The sequence below is a fragment of the Mesocricetus auratus genome, unplaced genomic scaffold (assembly GCF_017639785.1).
Source record: "Mesocricetus auratus isolate SY011 unplaced genomic scaffold, BCM_Maur_2.0 Super-Scaffold_100009, whole genome shotgun sequence".
Taxonomy (NCBI): Eukaryota; Metazoa; Chordata; class Mammalia; order Rodentia; family Cricetidae; genus Mesocricetus; species Mesocricetus auratus.
Window position 1 is genome coordinate 64419742 of NW_024429193.1, and position 13192 is coordinate 64432933.

The 13192-nt window shown below is 40.2% G+C and overlaps 1 protein-coding gene across 1 annotated transcript; it reads right to left on the reverse strand.

Annotated features, from left to right (window-relative positions):
- LOC101833531 (small proline-rich protein 2D) lies at positions 1–1428 on the reverse strand. Its single transcript, XM_021233102.2, has 2 exons — positions 1352–1428; positions 1–670 (listed from the first exon to the last, which is right to left on the reverse strand). Exon 2 carries the CDS (start codon positions 641–643, stop codon positions 371–373), a length of 273 nt encoding a protein of 90 aa, XP_021088761.2. The 5' UTR covers positions 644–670; positions 1352–1428; the 3' UTR covers positions 1–370.
- Positions 1429–13192: the final 11764 nt, after the last annotated feature.

The following is a 13192-nucleotide window of genomic DNA, read 5'->3' on the forward strand; positions in this document are numbered from 1 at the left end:
TAGTATCAACCAGTTTGTACTTTATTCAGGAAATGAAACCACAGTGGAAACAACCCAGCCAAGGTAAATTACAGTTTTGGAAACATCCTCTGAGTGCACAGGGTGGAAAGCTGCTGCTCTTCACTCTGAGCATCTGGGACACTGAGCCAGAGAGGAAGGATCATTCTCAGCAGCCCCTTCACAGCAGAAGCAGAACAACCTGAAGGGAATACCTTCCCCATCAGGTGACCACAGACACATGGAGGTGAAGAGTGGAGAATATTCTTCTGCATCCATGACAGGCTTTGAAGTGAAGAAGAGGGGTTTTTCTACAGAAATGTAAGAGGTAGATTTCCATGTCTTCTCTTGGCCATGTTGACTGTTGAATCACTCACTTGCTCTTGGGTGGGCACTTCTGCTGGCAGGGAGGTGGAGGTTGCACAGGAGGACATTTCTGCTGGCATGGCTGAGGAGGGCAGGGTTCAGGGCACTTTGGAGGAGGACAAGGCTCTGAACACTTTGGAGGAGGACAAGGCTCAGGGCACTTTGGAGGAGGACAAGGCTCAGGGCACTTTGGAGGAGGACAAGGCTCAGGGCACTTTGGGGGTGGGCACACAGGAGGAGGCTGGCAGGGCTGCTTGCACTGCTGCTGTTGGTAAGACATCGTGCTGAAGTCTCAGGATCTGAAAGACTGTACATAACAGTTCTCTCAAGAGGTGATTCTCATAGAGAAAGCTGGTTTATAGAATTCTGGGCAGTAATTATCTCACATACACTCTATATTCCCAAACTCTTCTACTTTTAGGACTCCCTGAATTTACCCTTCCAATTCAGTAATTTGTTTCTTTTAACTTTGCATGTCCTTCTTAGGTTGCATTCCCCATACCCAGAAACATCTCTGCTCCAAAGAGAGGTTTTGCTTGTACAAAATAACATATTAAAGAACAGCAGTCTCAATTTCTGAAACACTAAGTAGCCACAAAATCAATCCTTAACACATTAGCACCTGTGAAATCCCAGAAGATGGGTTTCATTTCAGAAGACACCTAGGAAAATTCAAGGGTCTAATGCCTGCTAAGACATAGCTTTTGAAAAGGGCACAAAACTAAAGAAAATAAAAAAATATTCTGTTCTGCCACCATCTTCAAAGCAATCCTCCCCTACTGTCTTGATCTTCCACCTGGGCGTCAACCACCTACACACAAAGGCAAAAGCAAACTGATATAGTGTATCACTCTACCATATTCCTAAATTTCAGATGGTAGATAGCATTGAACACATAACCACAATTTGGAATCACTAAACTGTTTTCTCTAAATTCAACTATATGAGAAGGTCATAAACAGAGACCAAGTTAGGAAGCCAGACTCACCAGGTTGTCCGTAGTCTGGGGCTTGCGTACCAAGTGTGTTGCTTTCATTCATGCTAGCACGGTTTTATAGGACTGGCTGCCCCACCCAGTAGGATATAGAGCTGCTTGACGGTGGGATGATCCAACAATTTCCTAATCAAAATGCAAATATAGGCATAACTGGCTTAACCAGGACTCTCCAAAATAGAAAATATCCTGTTCTTGGACATAGTCACTGGGTTGATTGCAATGACTCAGAGCCATTCCTTCTTTCTCGGTTTCAGTATTTTGTTGCAGTTGGAGAAACTGGGGTTTTCCTAACTGGTTATCAAAAATTATCTTTCTTGGTTTTAGACACTATCTCTTTCATCTTTTCTGACCCTAAAAGCCATCTACATCAGCTGCTTGTCATTTTGCAACACTTAGATTTATTAATTCTCATAAGACTAAGACCTAGTCTGCCTCTTAATTGTGGAATTTGATGACTATTTTGCAATAAATCCCTATGTAATGTCTTTAAAGGCTTCTCTTTTCTCATTCATTTAGTATTCTAAATAGAACCTTCTTGTTTTGATGAAGTTGTTAAGAAGGCTTCCAAAGGTCATTCAACTTAAAAAATAAAAGAGAATGTAAAAAAATAATATCACTTTATAATTAGAGATGGAAGAATAGAATGAGGAAGATGAAACAAAGCCTTTAACTTGCTCCATCTCTGCTCTGAGAAGCACATGGGCATTCATCTTCCTGTGACTGCTGATGCTTCTGACAGTAAGGAAGAATGCCACTGACCATGTCCCTAGAAGGAAAGAGTCATCAGTTCAGCACCTGAGGCTAGGCAACCCTACTAATGGATGACTCACATAAGCTAGTTGCAACATCACAGTGCAACATCAATAGAATTCACTCAGTATGTCACTTACTGCTCTCCATAGCCTCAATCACATCTAAAGCATCATCTGAGAAAAATGTTTGATTTCTGATAACCAAAATTAGAAAATTATCTGGCCAGCTGGGATTGTCAGTGTCACATAGTATCATTTGGGTTACTCTTGAGGCTATTGTTCTAGATGCATCATAACAAAGGGAATAAATGGCTAAAGAGGGACAATATGAAGTGTTAAATTGGAATAGGAAGTCAGGATAAAGGAATAAATATGGATAGAGATGATTAATGTTAAAGGCCAGTTGATAAAATCATTTGGATGCCTACTGTTATAGAAGCTTCCTAAAACATACACATACACATTTGCATATGCATACGCATACACATACACATTCACATATACATATAGAGTTTTAATAGTTACCTCACAATGGGTACACAAATACTATAACTTGTCACCTTATGCTAGCAAATAAAAATACCAATACCAGGAAAGAATTACCTCTTTTGAATTGTTGGTCAGTGTGGTCCCATAGATCACCAAGCATTTTTTTTCAATCTTTCAATATCTTTTAATATTAATTGTCTTAATTCTCCAGTCAAAATTCACATACTGGCTTAATTAAAAAAGAAAATCCATTTTTCTGTTATCTACAAATAATTTATAGCTTTAAGACAGTCACTATCTTTTTTTTTCCAGTTTAAGTTTAGATAAGAAACAAGGTTGCTTCACAAGTCAGTTCCAGGTCCCTCTCCCATTCCCTCCCCTCCTCCCGTGCCCTCCCCCCAACCCCCCCCCGTTATCCCCTCATTCCCCCAGGGAGGGTGAGGCCCTCCATGGGGGTGTCCATAGTCTGTCATTTCATATAGGGCAGGGCCTAGACCCTTCCCCAAGAGTTCAGGGTGAGAGTGCACCTCACATTGTTCTATGGGAGTCCAAAGTCCGTGTGTATACTTGGGATGGGTACTGATCTGCTGCCCAAGGCTCAATAGATTACCTAGGCCTCCTCACTGACACCCATATTCAGGATGTCTTGATCAGTCCCATGCTGGATTCCCAGGCTGATGCCTGGGATTCAAGAGTTAACCTTTGTCTGGTCAGCTGTTTCTGGGGGTTAAACCAGCCTGGTCTTAATCCCTTTGATCATCAGTCCTCCCTCTCTGTTACTGGCTTTCTTGAGTTCAGCTCAGTACTTCACCAAGGGAGTCTGCCTCTTCTTTGATCAGCCACTAAATGAAGTTTCTGTTTCCCAGACTCTCTGGCCATAGCATTTTAGGCTATTGACAATACTCTTTGTTACCCTCCAGAATTCCATTGTTTGACCCTCTATCACTGAAGATAACACATTCCTGAATCACAGAATAAGGAGAGAGAAAGCAGATACTCAACTGGAAACCTTGTTCCTACTAGCTAGCTTTCATGACTCTGGAATTACATTTGCATGCTACCAGAGGATAAAAACAATCATCAGTCTCACCTATCTGTGAAGCTTATGAGTTACAATGACTGGCCTGACAAAATAGGCCCACTGGTGCAATAGTCTGATGAATATTATGGGAGTAACCAACTGCTTTCCTATTATATCTAAAGACTTCCTCAATGGGAAGGAACCCATTTTGGGTTTTGGTACTATTAATACAGCCAAGAACCTGTGACTCAGTAGGTCATAGTCCATAGGGGGGAGAATACAGCATTACTGTTCGGCTAAATGGACATAAAATCAAAATTATTCCATATGACTTACAACTATAGCCATAGATCGGTGCATTATTTCTTCTGCATCAGAGAGTTTCTTCTTGCAATATGGTAATTAATACAGAGCTCCTCAACTGGTCAATGTTGGGAATAGCAGTCTTGGGAGACCTCAGTATTTCCTACACTGTTGGATTGAGTGGGAAGATTAGGAGAATCAGAGATTGTGAATAACATCAAGGAAACATTGTTTCCCAAACACAGTATTACAGTTCTACATATGAACCACAGCAATTGGGGGGCTGCAGCATGGACAAAATCTATGCAAGCTAAAGTCAGACAAAAACTCAGCATGGAGATATGGAGATAACCATGAAATCTCACCACTAGCTGATGAGCTATTTGCATTTGATAGTTTGTGGGAGAGAGCTGGTTTTCTCTAATAAGGTGACCCTCAGTAGGTTGACCACGCTCTAGGGTAGGTCATACTGCCAAGGCTCCTTGAGCAAAACAATCTGGACTTGATAGACATGAGGAAAACTCCAAGTTGGGTCAACAGTGAGGGGACACTGTAGAAGGTTCATAGAGGAGTTCTTGGATGAGAGGATTAAAGTAAAATCACACAATCTGAAATTATCAAAGAATTAATGAAGTATTATTTTAAAGAAATAATATGAAGAGAAATAAGCAAATATACAAAAGACAAGTGTCATGTTTTTCCCAGATATTGAATGTAGGGGTGATAATTAGTATGCTTTATTTGCCTATATTAAAACACCATGATGAAAACTTCACTCTTTACAATGATATATACTAATATATTAATCATGACAGCACTGTCACAGAGTCAGAGCAACTGAATCTCTTTCCAGGCTAAGACACTCAAGATGCGTTCCTTTCACTGAAGCTCCATGAAGAGCAACCACAGATGGACAGGTAGCACAGATACTTTCTCCAAGTCTGAACCTTCAAGACCAGAGACATGGAACACATGCGCTTGCACACATGAACACTCACACAATGGTGTTTTTGAGATAAATAATAGATTCTCTTAGTTTTATGATCCTTTAAGGTCAGATAACCATGAGTTCATCATGCATATTTTATTCTGGATTTTCTAAGAATTTTATGAGTCAAATGTCAGGACTGAATATGAAATTCTAATGTTTTTCTAGTTCATCATTTAATTTAATATTTTATGGTATAATCTACACCATTAAGAAAAAAAGTCCCTGAAAAAGAATCAAGATTATACATCAACATATGATAGAAATAATAGCAAGCAACAGGAAAATCCACATTCCTACATTTAACAATGCATTTACATGGGCTTTTTTTTTGTTTTGACAATGATGTTGGTGTGCTAGAGATGATGGTCATGGAAATAGTAATGGACATGAATATGGTGCTCTTAGTGGGTAGTGTGTGTAGCAATAATTTCTGGTGTGATAGCTTATAGTGGTAATGAAAATGATGGTGGTATTGGTGATGATGATGGGGTGTGGCAGATGTAAGTGGTATGGCAGTGAGGGTAGTAGAAAGATATAGATCAGCAGCTTCTAAACTATCACTTACTTATCTCTAATTAGGTGCCTCAGATTGTGCCAATCAAATGTCATGCATTAGTTCTATGTGACCAAAGACAAGACTTTGACATACTTAAGAGTTTCCACAAGTAACAGTAACAAGTAAATGTTCAACATATTTAGCCATTAGAGAACTGAAAACCAAACTTACACCACAAGAACATTCTACCCATGTAAACACAGGTACAATCAAAATAAAGACAAGTCCTGGCAGAGGAATGGAGGAAAAGAACAAAAACTCTCGGACTGTGAGAGAATAGAATACCCCATCAAATATGGAAATCAGTTGGGGTTTCTCCAATGAAAAACACTACAGCCGAACTATCATATGATTCAGCAGTATCACGTGGGTTCATAAAAAAAGTCAAATAAAGCATACAATAGCTATTACTGCATTACCATCTATATTTCAGAACTACTACCAATGTTAAAGTATCTTTAATAGTTAAATAGTTAATCAGTACAGCTGATCACCAATGAAAGAATGGTTTAAGAAAATGTGGCTCTTAAGGACCCATTTCCAGACGGTCCTGGGCTCTGCCACTGAGGCTTCTATCCCGAAGGAGGCAGCAGGAGCCAAAGTACGTAGTTTCTTGCTCAACCCAGGAAACTAGGACTAGACAGGCTGCCTGTGATTGGGGTCTACCGCTGTGCTGCATCTTCCATCCCAGCTGTGGGGAGCCAATGCTCCCTAGTCTCCTGCCCTACCCACGGGTACAGGTAAACCAGGACCCATTTTGGGACCGCCTGCCTGGGCCTGGGCTTTGCCACTGAGGCTTCCATCCTGGCGGAGGCGGCAGGAGCCCAGGTACTGTAGTTTCCTGCACCACCCCTGGAACTAGGACTAGACCATCTGCTGGTGCTTGGGGACTGCCAAGGCTGCTTCCATCCCAGAGGCAGAAGCAAACTCACCCCAGCATCATAGTCTCCTGCTCCACCCACGTGACTAAGACTATCAGGACCTGTCACTAAGCCACACTCCCGTGCCTGGGGTATACCACCGGGGCTCCCATCCATCCCAGTGGGATCCAAAGCACCCCAACATGTTAGTCCATTTCTCCACCCACGACAGCAGGAAGTGGAGAGCTACCCGAACAGTGGATTTGACTAAACCCACCAGAAGGGAACCCTGGTCCCACACCCATCAGGAGAGGAAGAGGCACCCTCTGGAACCCACTGCTAGAACGGATGGGAAGGAGACAATATAAAAAATACAAGGAGCAACAGAAAACCCAATATGACACCGCCAGAGACCAGAGACCCTACACCAACAAGAAAGGAACACCCCAACACAAATGAACTAGAAGAAAATGACATAAAAACAACTTCATGGAAATGATAGCAGCCCTCAAAGAAGATATGAGAAAATCGCTTAAAGAGATGGAAGAAAAAACAATCGAAAAATGCAAGAAATGGAGCAAAGGACAAAGAAAAATTGCAAGAAACAATTCAAATAGTACAAGGGCTGAAATCTGAAATAGAAACAATAAAAATAACGCACAGTCTGAAGGAATGCTGGAAACAGAAAAGCTGGGGAAACTGTCAGGTACTACAGATGCAAGAATAACCAACAGAATACAAGAGATGGAAGAGAGAATCTCAGGTGTTGAAGATACACGAGGAGAATTAGATTAACCGACCAAAGAAAATTTTAAGTCCAACAAATCCCTAACACAAAATATCCAGGAAATATGGGACACTGTGAAAAGACCAAACCTAAGAATAATAGGTATAGAAGGTGAAGAAACCCACCTCAAAGGGCCAGAAAACATGTTCAACAAAATAATAGAAGAAAACTATCCCAACCTAAAGAAAGACATGCCAATGAAGGTGCAAGACACTTATAGAACACCAAAAGAGTGGACCCAAGCTGGGTAGTGGTGGTGCATGCCTTTAATCCCAGCACTCGGGAGGCAGAGGCAGGCAGATCTCTGTGAGTTCGAGGCCAGGCTGGACCGACAGCCTCCAAAATAATACAGAGAAACCCTGTCTCGTAAATACCAAAAAAAAGTGTGGACCCCCCCAAAAAATGCCCTCGACATTTAATTATCAAGACCCCAAACATACATCATAAAGAAAGAATATTAAGAGCAGCTAGGGAAAAAGGCCAAGTTATATATAAAGGCAAACCTATCAAAATTACACCTGACTTCTCTATGGAAAATATGAAAGCCTGGATAGATATTCTACCAACGTTAAGAGACCATTGATGCCAGCCAAGACTGCTATACCCATCAAAGCTTTCAATCAATATAGATGGAGAAAACAAGATATTTCATGGCAAAACCATATTAAAACAATACATATCCATTAACCCAGCCCTTTAGAAAATTCTGGAAGGAAAACTCCAACCCAAGGAAGTTAACTATAACCAGAAAAACATAGGCAATAGATAATCCCACTTTACCAATAGGCAAAAGAAAAAGTGTTGAAACTCCACATACAATTCCAACAACAACAATCTTTCCAAAACAAACAAGAATGAGCTGTCAATGGTGATTCATTTCCCTCAATATTAATGGTCTTAACTCGCCCATAAAATGAAACAGGTTAACAGAATGGATCAGAAGACAGAATCCATCCTTCTGATGGATACAAGAAACACACCTCAGCTTCAAAGACAGACGTTATTTCAGAGTTAAGGGTTGGGAAAAGATTTTCCAATCAAATGGACCCAAGAAACAAGATGAAGTCTCAATTCTGAATATCTATGCCCCAAACACAAAGCCATATAATCCACGTTCATAAAAGAAACATTACTAAAATTCAAAGCACATATAAAACCTCACAAACTTGTAGTGGGAGACTTCAACACCCACTCTCACCACTAGACAGGACCACAAGACAGAAACTTAATAAGGATATGAAGAACATAATAGAAGTTATGACCCAATTGGGCTTAACAGACATCTACAGAACAGTCCATCCAAACACAAAAGAATATACCTTCTTCTCAGCTCCACACTGAACCTTCTCAAAAATCAACCACATACTTGGCAACATAGCAAACCTCAACAGGTACAAAAAATTGGAATAACTCCATTTATTGTATCAGACCATCCTGCCTTAAAGTTAGAATTCAACAATAACACAAATTGCAGAAACCCTGCAAACTCATGGAAATTGAATAATACACAATTGCACCATTCCTGGGTCAAAGAAGAAATAAAAAAAGAAATTAACGACTTCCTAGAATTCAATGAGAATGAAGACACAACATACCAAAACTTATAGAACACTTTGAAAGCAGTGCTAAGTGGAAAGTTCATAGCACTAAGTGCCCACATGAAGAAACTGTAGAATAGTCACACTAGAGAATTAACAGCACAACTGAAAGCTCTAGAATAAAAAGAAGCAAACTCACCCCAGAGGAGTAGACACCAAGAAATAATTAAATTGAGATCTGAAATCAATAAAGTAGAAACTAGGAAAACGATACAAGGAGTCAACGTAACAAAGAATTGGTTCTTCGAGAAAATCAACAGGATAGACAAACCTTTATCCAAACTTACCAAATGGCAGAATATGAACATGCTAATTAACAAAATCACAAATGGAAAGGGAGACATAACAACAGACAGTGAGGAAATTCAGAGAATCATGAGGTCAAATTTTGAAAATCTGTACTCCACAAAATTTGAAAATTTAAAGGAAATGGACAATTTTCTGGATAAATATTACTTACCAAAATTAAATCAAGAACAGATAAGAAATTTAAATAGTCTATAACACTTAAGGAAATAGAAGCAGTCATCAAAATTCTCCCAACCAAAAAAAAAAAACCAGGGCCAGATGACTTCAGTGTAGAATTTTACCAGAAATTCAAAGAACAGGTTATACCAATTCTCCTCAAAGTATTCTTTGCCAAACTCTTTTTACGAGGTTTCAATAACATTGATACCCAAGCCACACAAAGACACAACTGAGGAAGATTACTTCAGACCAATATCCCTCATGAATATTGATGCAAAAATACACAATGAATTACTGGCAAATCAGATCCAAGAACACATCAGAAAACTCATCCACCATGATCAAGTAGGCTTCATTCCAGGGATGCAGGGATGTTTCAACATACGGAAATCCATCAATGTAATCCACCATATAAATAATCTGAAAAACAAAAATCACATGATCATCTCACTAGATGCTGAAAAAGCCTTTGACAAAATCCAACACCACTTCATGATAAAGGTCTTGGAGAGATCTGGGATAACAGGAACATACCTAAACAAAATAAAGGCTATATACAGCAAACCAACAGCCAACATCAAACTGAATGTAGAGAAACTCAAGGCACTTCCTCTAAGATCAGGAACAAGACAAGTCTGTCCACTCTACCCATACCTCTTCAATATTGTACATGAAGTTCTAGCTAGAGCAATAAGACAACAAGAGGATATCAGGGGGATACAAATTGGAAAGGAAGAGGTAAAAAATTTCACTATTTGCAGGTAATATGATAGTTTACATAAGTGACCCAAAAAACTCTGCCAGGGAACTCTTATAGCTGATAAGCACCTTCAGCAATGTGGCAGGATAGAAGATCAACTCAAGAAAATCAGTAGCCCTACTATATACAGATGATAAAATGGCCAGGAAAGAAATCAGAGAAACATCAACCTTTACAATATCCACAAACAACATAAAATACCAGGGGGTAACGCTAACCAAACAAGTGAAAGACCTGTATTGAAAGAACTTTGAGTCTTTAAAGGAAGAAACTAAAGAAGACACCAGAAAAAGGAAGACATTAAAGAAGACACCAGAAAAAGGAAAGCTCTCCCATGCTGATGTATAGGTAGGATCATTGTAATAAAAATGGCGATCCTACCAAAAGCAATCTACAGACTCAATGCAATCCCCATCAAAATCCCAGCACAATTCTTCACAGACTTTGAAAGAACAATTCTCAACTTTATATGGAAAAACAAAAAACCCAGGATAGCCAAGACAACCCTGCTCAACAAAGTAACATCTGGAGACATCATCATCCCTGACTTCAAGCTCTATTATAGAGCTATAGTACTGAAAACAGCTGGGTATTGGCACAAAATACATAGGTAGACCAGTGGAATCGATTTGAAAACCCTGAGATTAATCCACAAATTTATGAACACCTGATTTTCGACAAAGAAGCTAAAATTATACATTGGAAAATAGATAGCATCTTCAACAAATGGTGCTGGCATAACTGAATATTGGCATGTAGAAGACTTCAGATAGGTACCCTTGAACAAATTGGTACAGGAGACAGCTTCTTGAACATAACACCAGTAGCACAAACACTATGATCGACAATTAATAAACGGGACCTCCTGAAACTGAGAAGCTTCTGTAAGGCAAAGGATACAGTCATCAAGACTAAAAGGCACCCCGCAGATTGGGAAAGGATATTCACTAACCCTACATCTGACAGAGGGATGATCTCCAAAATTTACAAAGAACTCAAGAAGCAAATCTCCAAAACACCAAAGGATCCAATAAAAAAGTGGGGAACTGAACTAAACAGAGAATTATCAATGGAGGAGTATGAAATGACTGAGAGACCCTTGAGAAAGTGCTCAACATCATTAGCCATTAGGGAAATGTAAATCAAAGTAACTCTAAGATATCATCTTTCTCCTGTCAGAATGGCGAAAATCAAAAACACCAATGACAGTTTGCACTGGAGAGGATGTGAAGACAGGGGAACATGCTTCCACTGTTGGTGGGAGTGCCAACTCATACAGCCACTATGAAATCAGTATGGAGGTTCCTCAGAAAATTGGGACTCAGTCTACAAGACCCAGCAATTCCACTCTTAGGCATATACCCAAAAGATGCACATTCACACAACAAGAATGTCTGTTCCACTATGTTCATAGCAGCATTATATGTAATAGCTAGATCCTGGAAGCAGCCTAGATGCCCCACAACTTAAGAGTGGATAGAGAAAATGTGGTACATTTACACAATGGAGTACTACTCAGAGGAAAAAAAATGGAATCTTGAAATTCGCAGGCAAATGGATGGCACTAGAGGAAACCATCGTGAGTGAGGTAACCCAGACACAAAAAGACAAACATGAAATGTACTTACTCATATACGGATTTTAGATATGGATCAGAGGAGTGTCAGCCTACAATCACAGTGCCAGTGAGTCTGGAAAACAGGGAGGTTCCCAAGAGAGATGCATGATACCCCAGAGAAGAGGAATGAGGCAAGATCTCCTGAGCAGATTGGGAACATCAGGTGAGGGGAGAGAGAACCAGGAAAAAGAGAGGGGGATAAGAGGAGGGGAGAAGAAGGCATGGGGGAGCAGGAAGGTTGAGTCGAGTTAAAAATAGAGGAGAGCAGGATGAGAGATATCATAATAGATCGAGTCATTATAGGCTTTTAGTATAGAGCTGACACTTGTGAGACCTCCAGAGATCTACAAGGATAACACCAACTGGCAACTAAGCAATAGTGGAGAGACTACAGTAATAGCCCCCCCTTGATTATAGGGTTGACGACTACCTTATATGCCATCCTAGAACCTTCATCCAGTGACTGATGGAAGCAGAGACAGATACCCACAGCTAAACACTGAACTGAACTCCTGGAACCCAGTGACAGAGATGGAGGAGTGATGAGCAAAGGGGTCAAGACCATGATGGTAAAACCCACAAAGACAGCTGACCTGATAAGGGGGAGCTCTGAATCCCAGACTGATGGCTGAAAGGCCAACAGGGGACTGATCCAGACTCCATGAATGTAGTGCCAGGAAGGAGGCCACAGAAATCACTGGGGCCTTGGGGAGTAGGTCAGTGTTTACCATGGTGTATGAATGATCTATGGAAGCACATTCCAAATAGAGGGGTGCTCTCTCAGCCTGGACACGTGGGGAAGGGCCTAGTTCCCATCCTGGATGAGATGACAGACTTTGGAGATCCGCCAAGGAGGGCCTCACTCTCCCTGGGGAATGATGTGGGGATTGGATGGGGAGATGGGAGGGCTGGTGGAGGGATAAGGAAGGAGGGGTGGGAGAGGGAGCTTGGGTTGACATGTGAAGCATTCATGTTTCATGTTTCTAATTTAAATAAAAACATATATTGAGGGGAAAAAGGAAATGTGGCACTTATATATACTGGGATAGTATTTAGTCATAAAGAACTATAATATCATATCGTATTCAAACTAATAAATGAAAATGTGCATCATCATGTTAAGAAATAAAAATACACTCTGAAATACAAGTTTGGAATGGATGGTTCAAATACTGAAGGAGAAAAACATAGGAAGAGCAGGCTGATGTAAATGTGAAAATACTACATCACATGAGGGGACAAGTGAGAGCCAACTGTATAGGGTATACAGAGAAAATATGTCCTAGGTGGTGCATGCATATCTGAGAATGTCATCATCTTCTTAAGATAGCATTGCTAAAAGAGAGTTTGTAGTTGTATAAAATGTAATTATGTCACTCACAAGCAAACAAATACTAAGTAATCTTTGTTATAACCCAAAACTCATTCAAGACCTGATTACAGAAGAATAAACCTGGGAATCAAGGAATAAAAACAATGCAACAGAGCATATTAGGCAGGTAACTGAGTGAATTTTAGAAAACAAGAACACATGAATAGCATCAACCTGTGTGTACTTTATTCAGGAAATGAAACCACAGTGGAAACAACCCAACCAAGCTGACTGACAATTTAGACACATCCTCTCAG

What these genes read in the sequence shown, in the direction of transcription:
- LOC101833531 (XM_021233102.2), bottom strand. Translation starts at nt 643, where the DNA reads ATGTCTTACCAACAGCAGCAGTGCAAGCAGCCCTGCCAGCCTCCTCCT.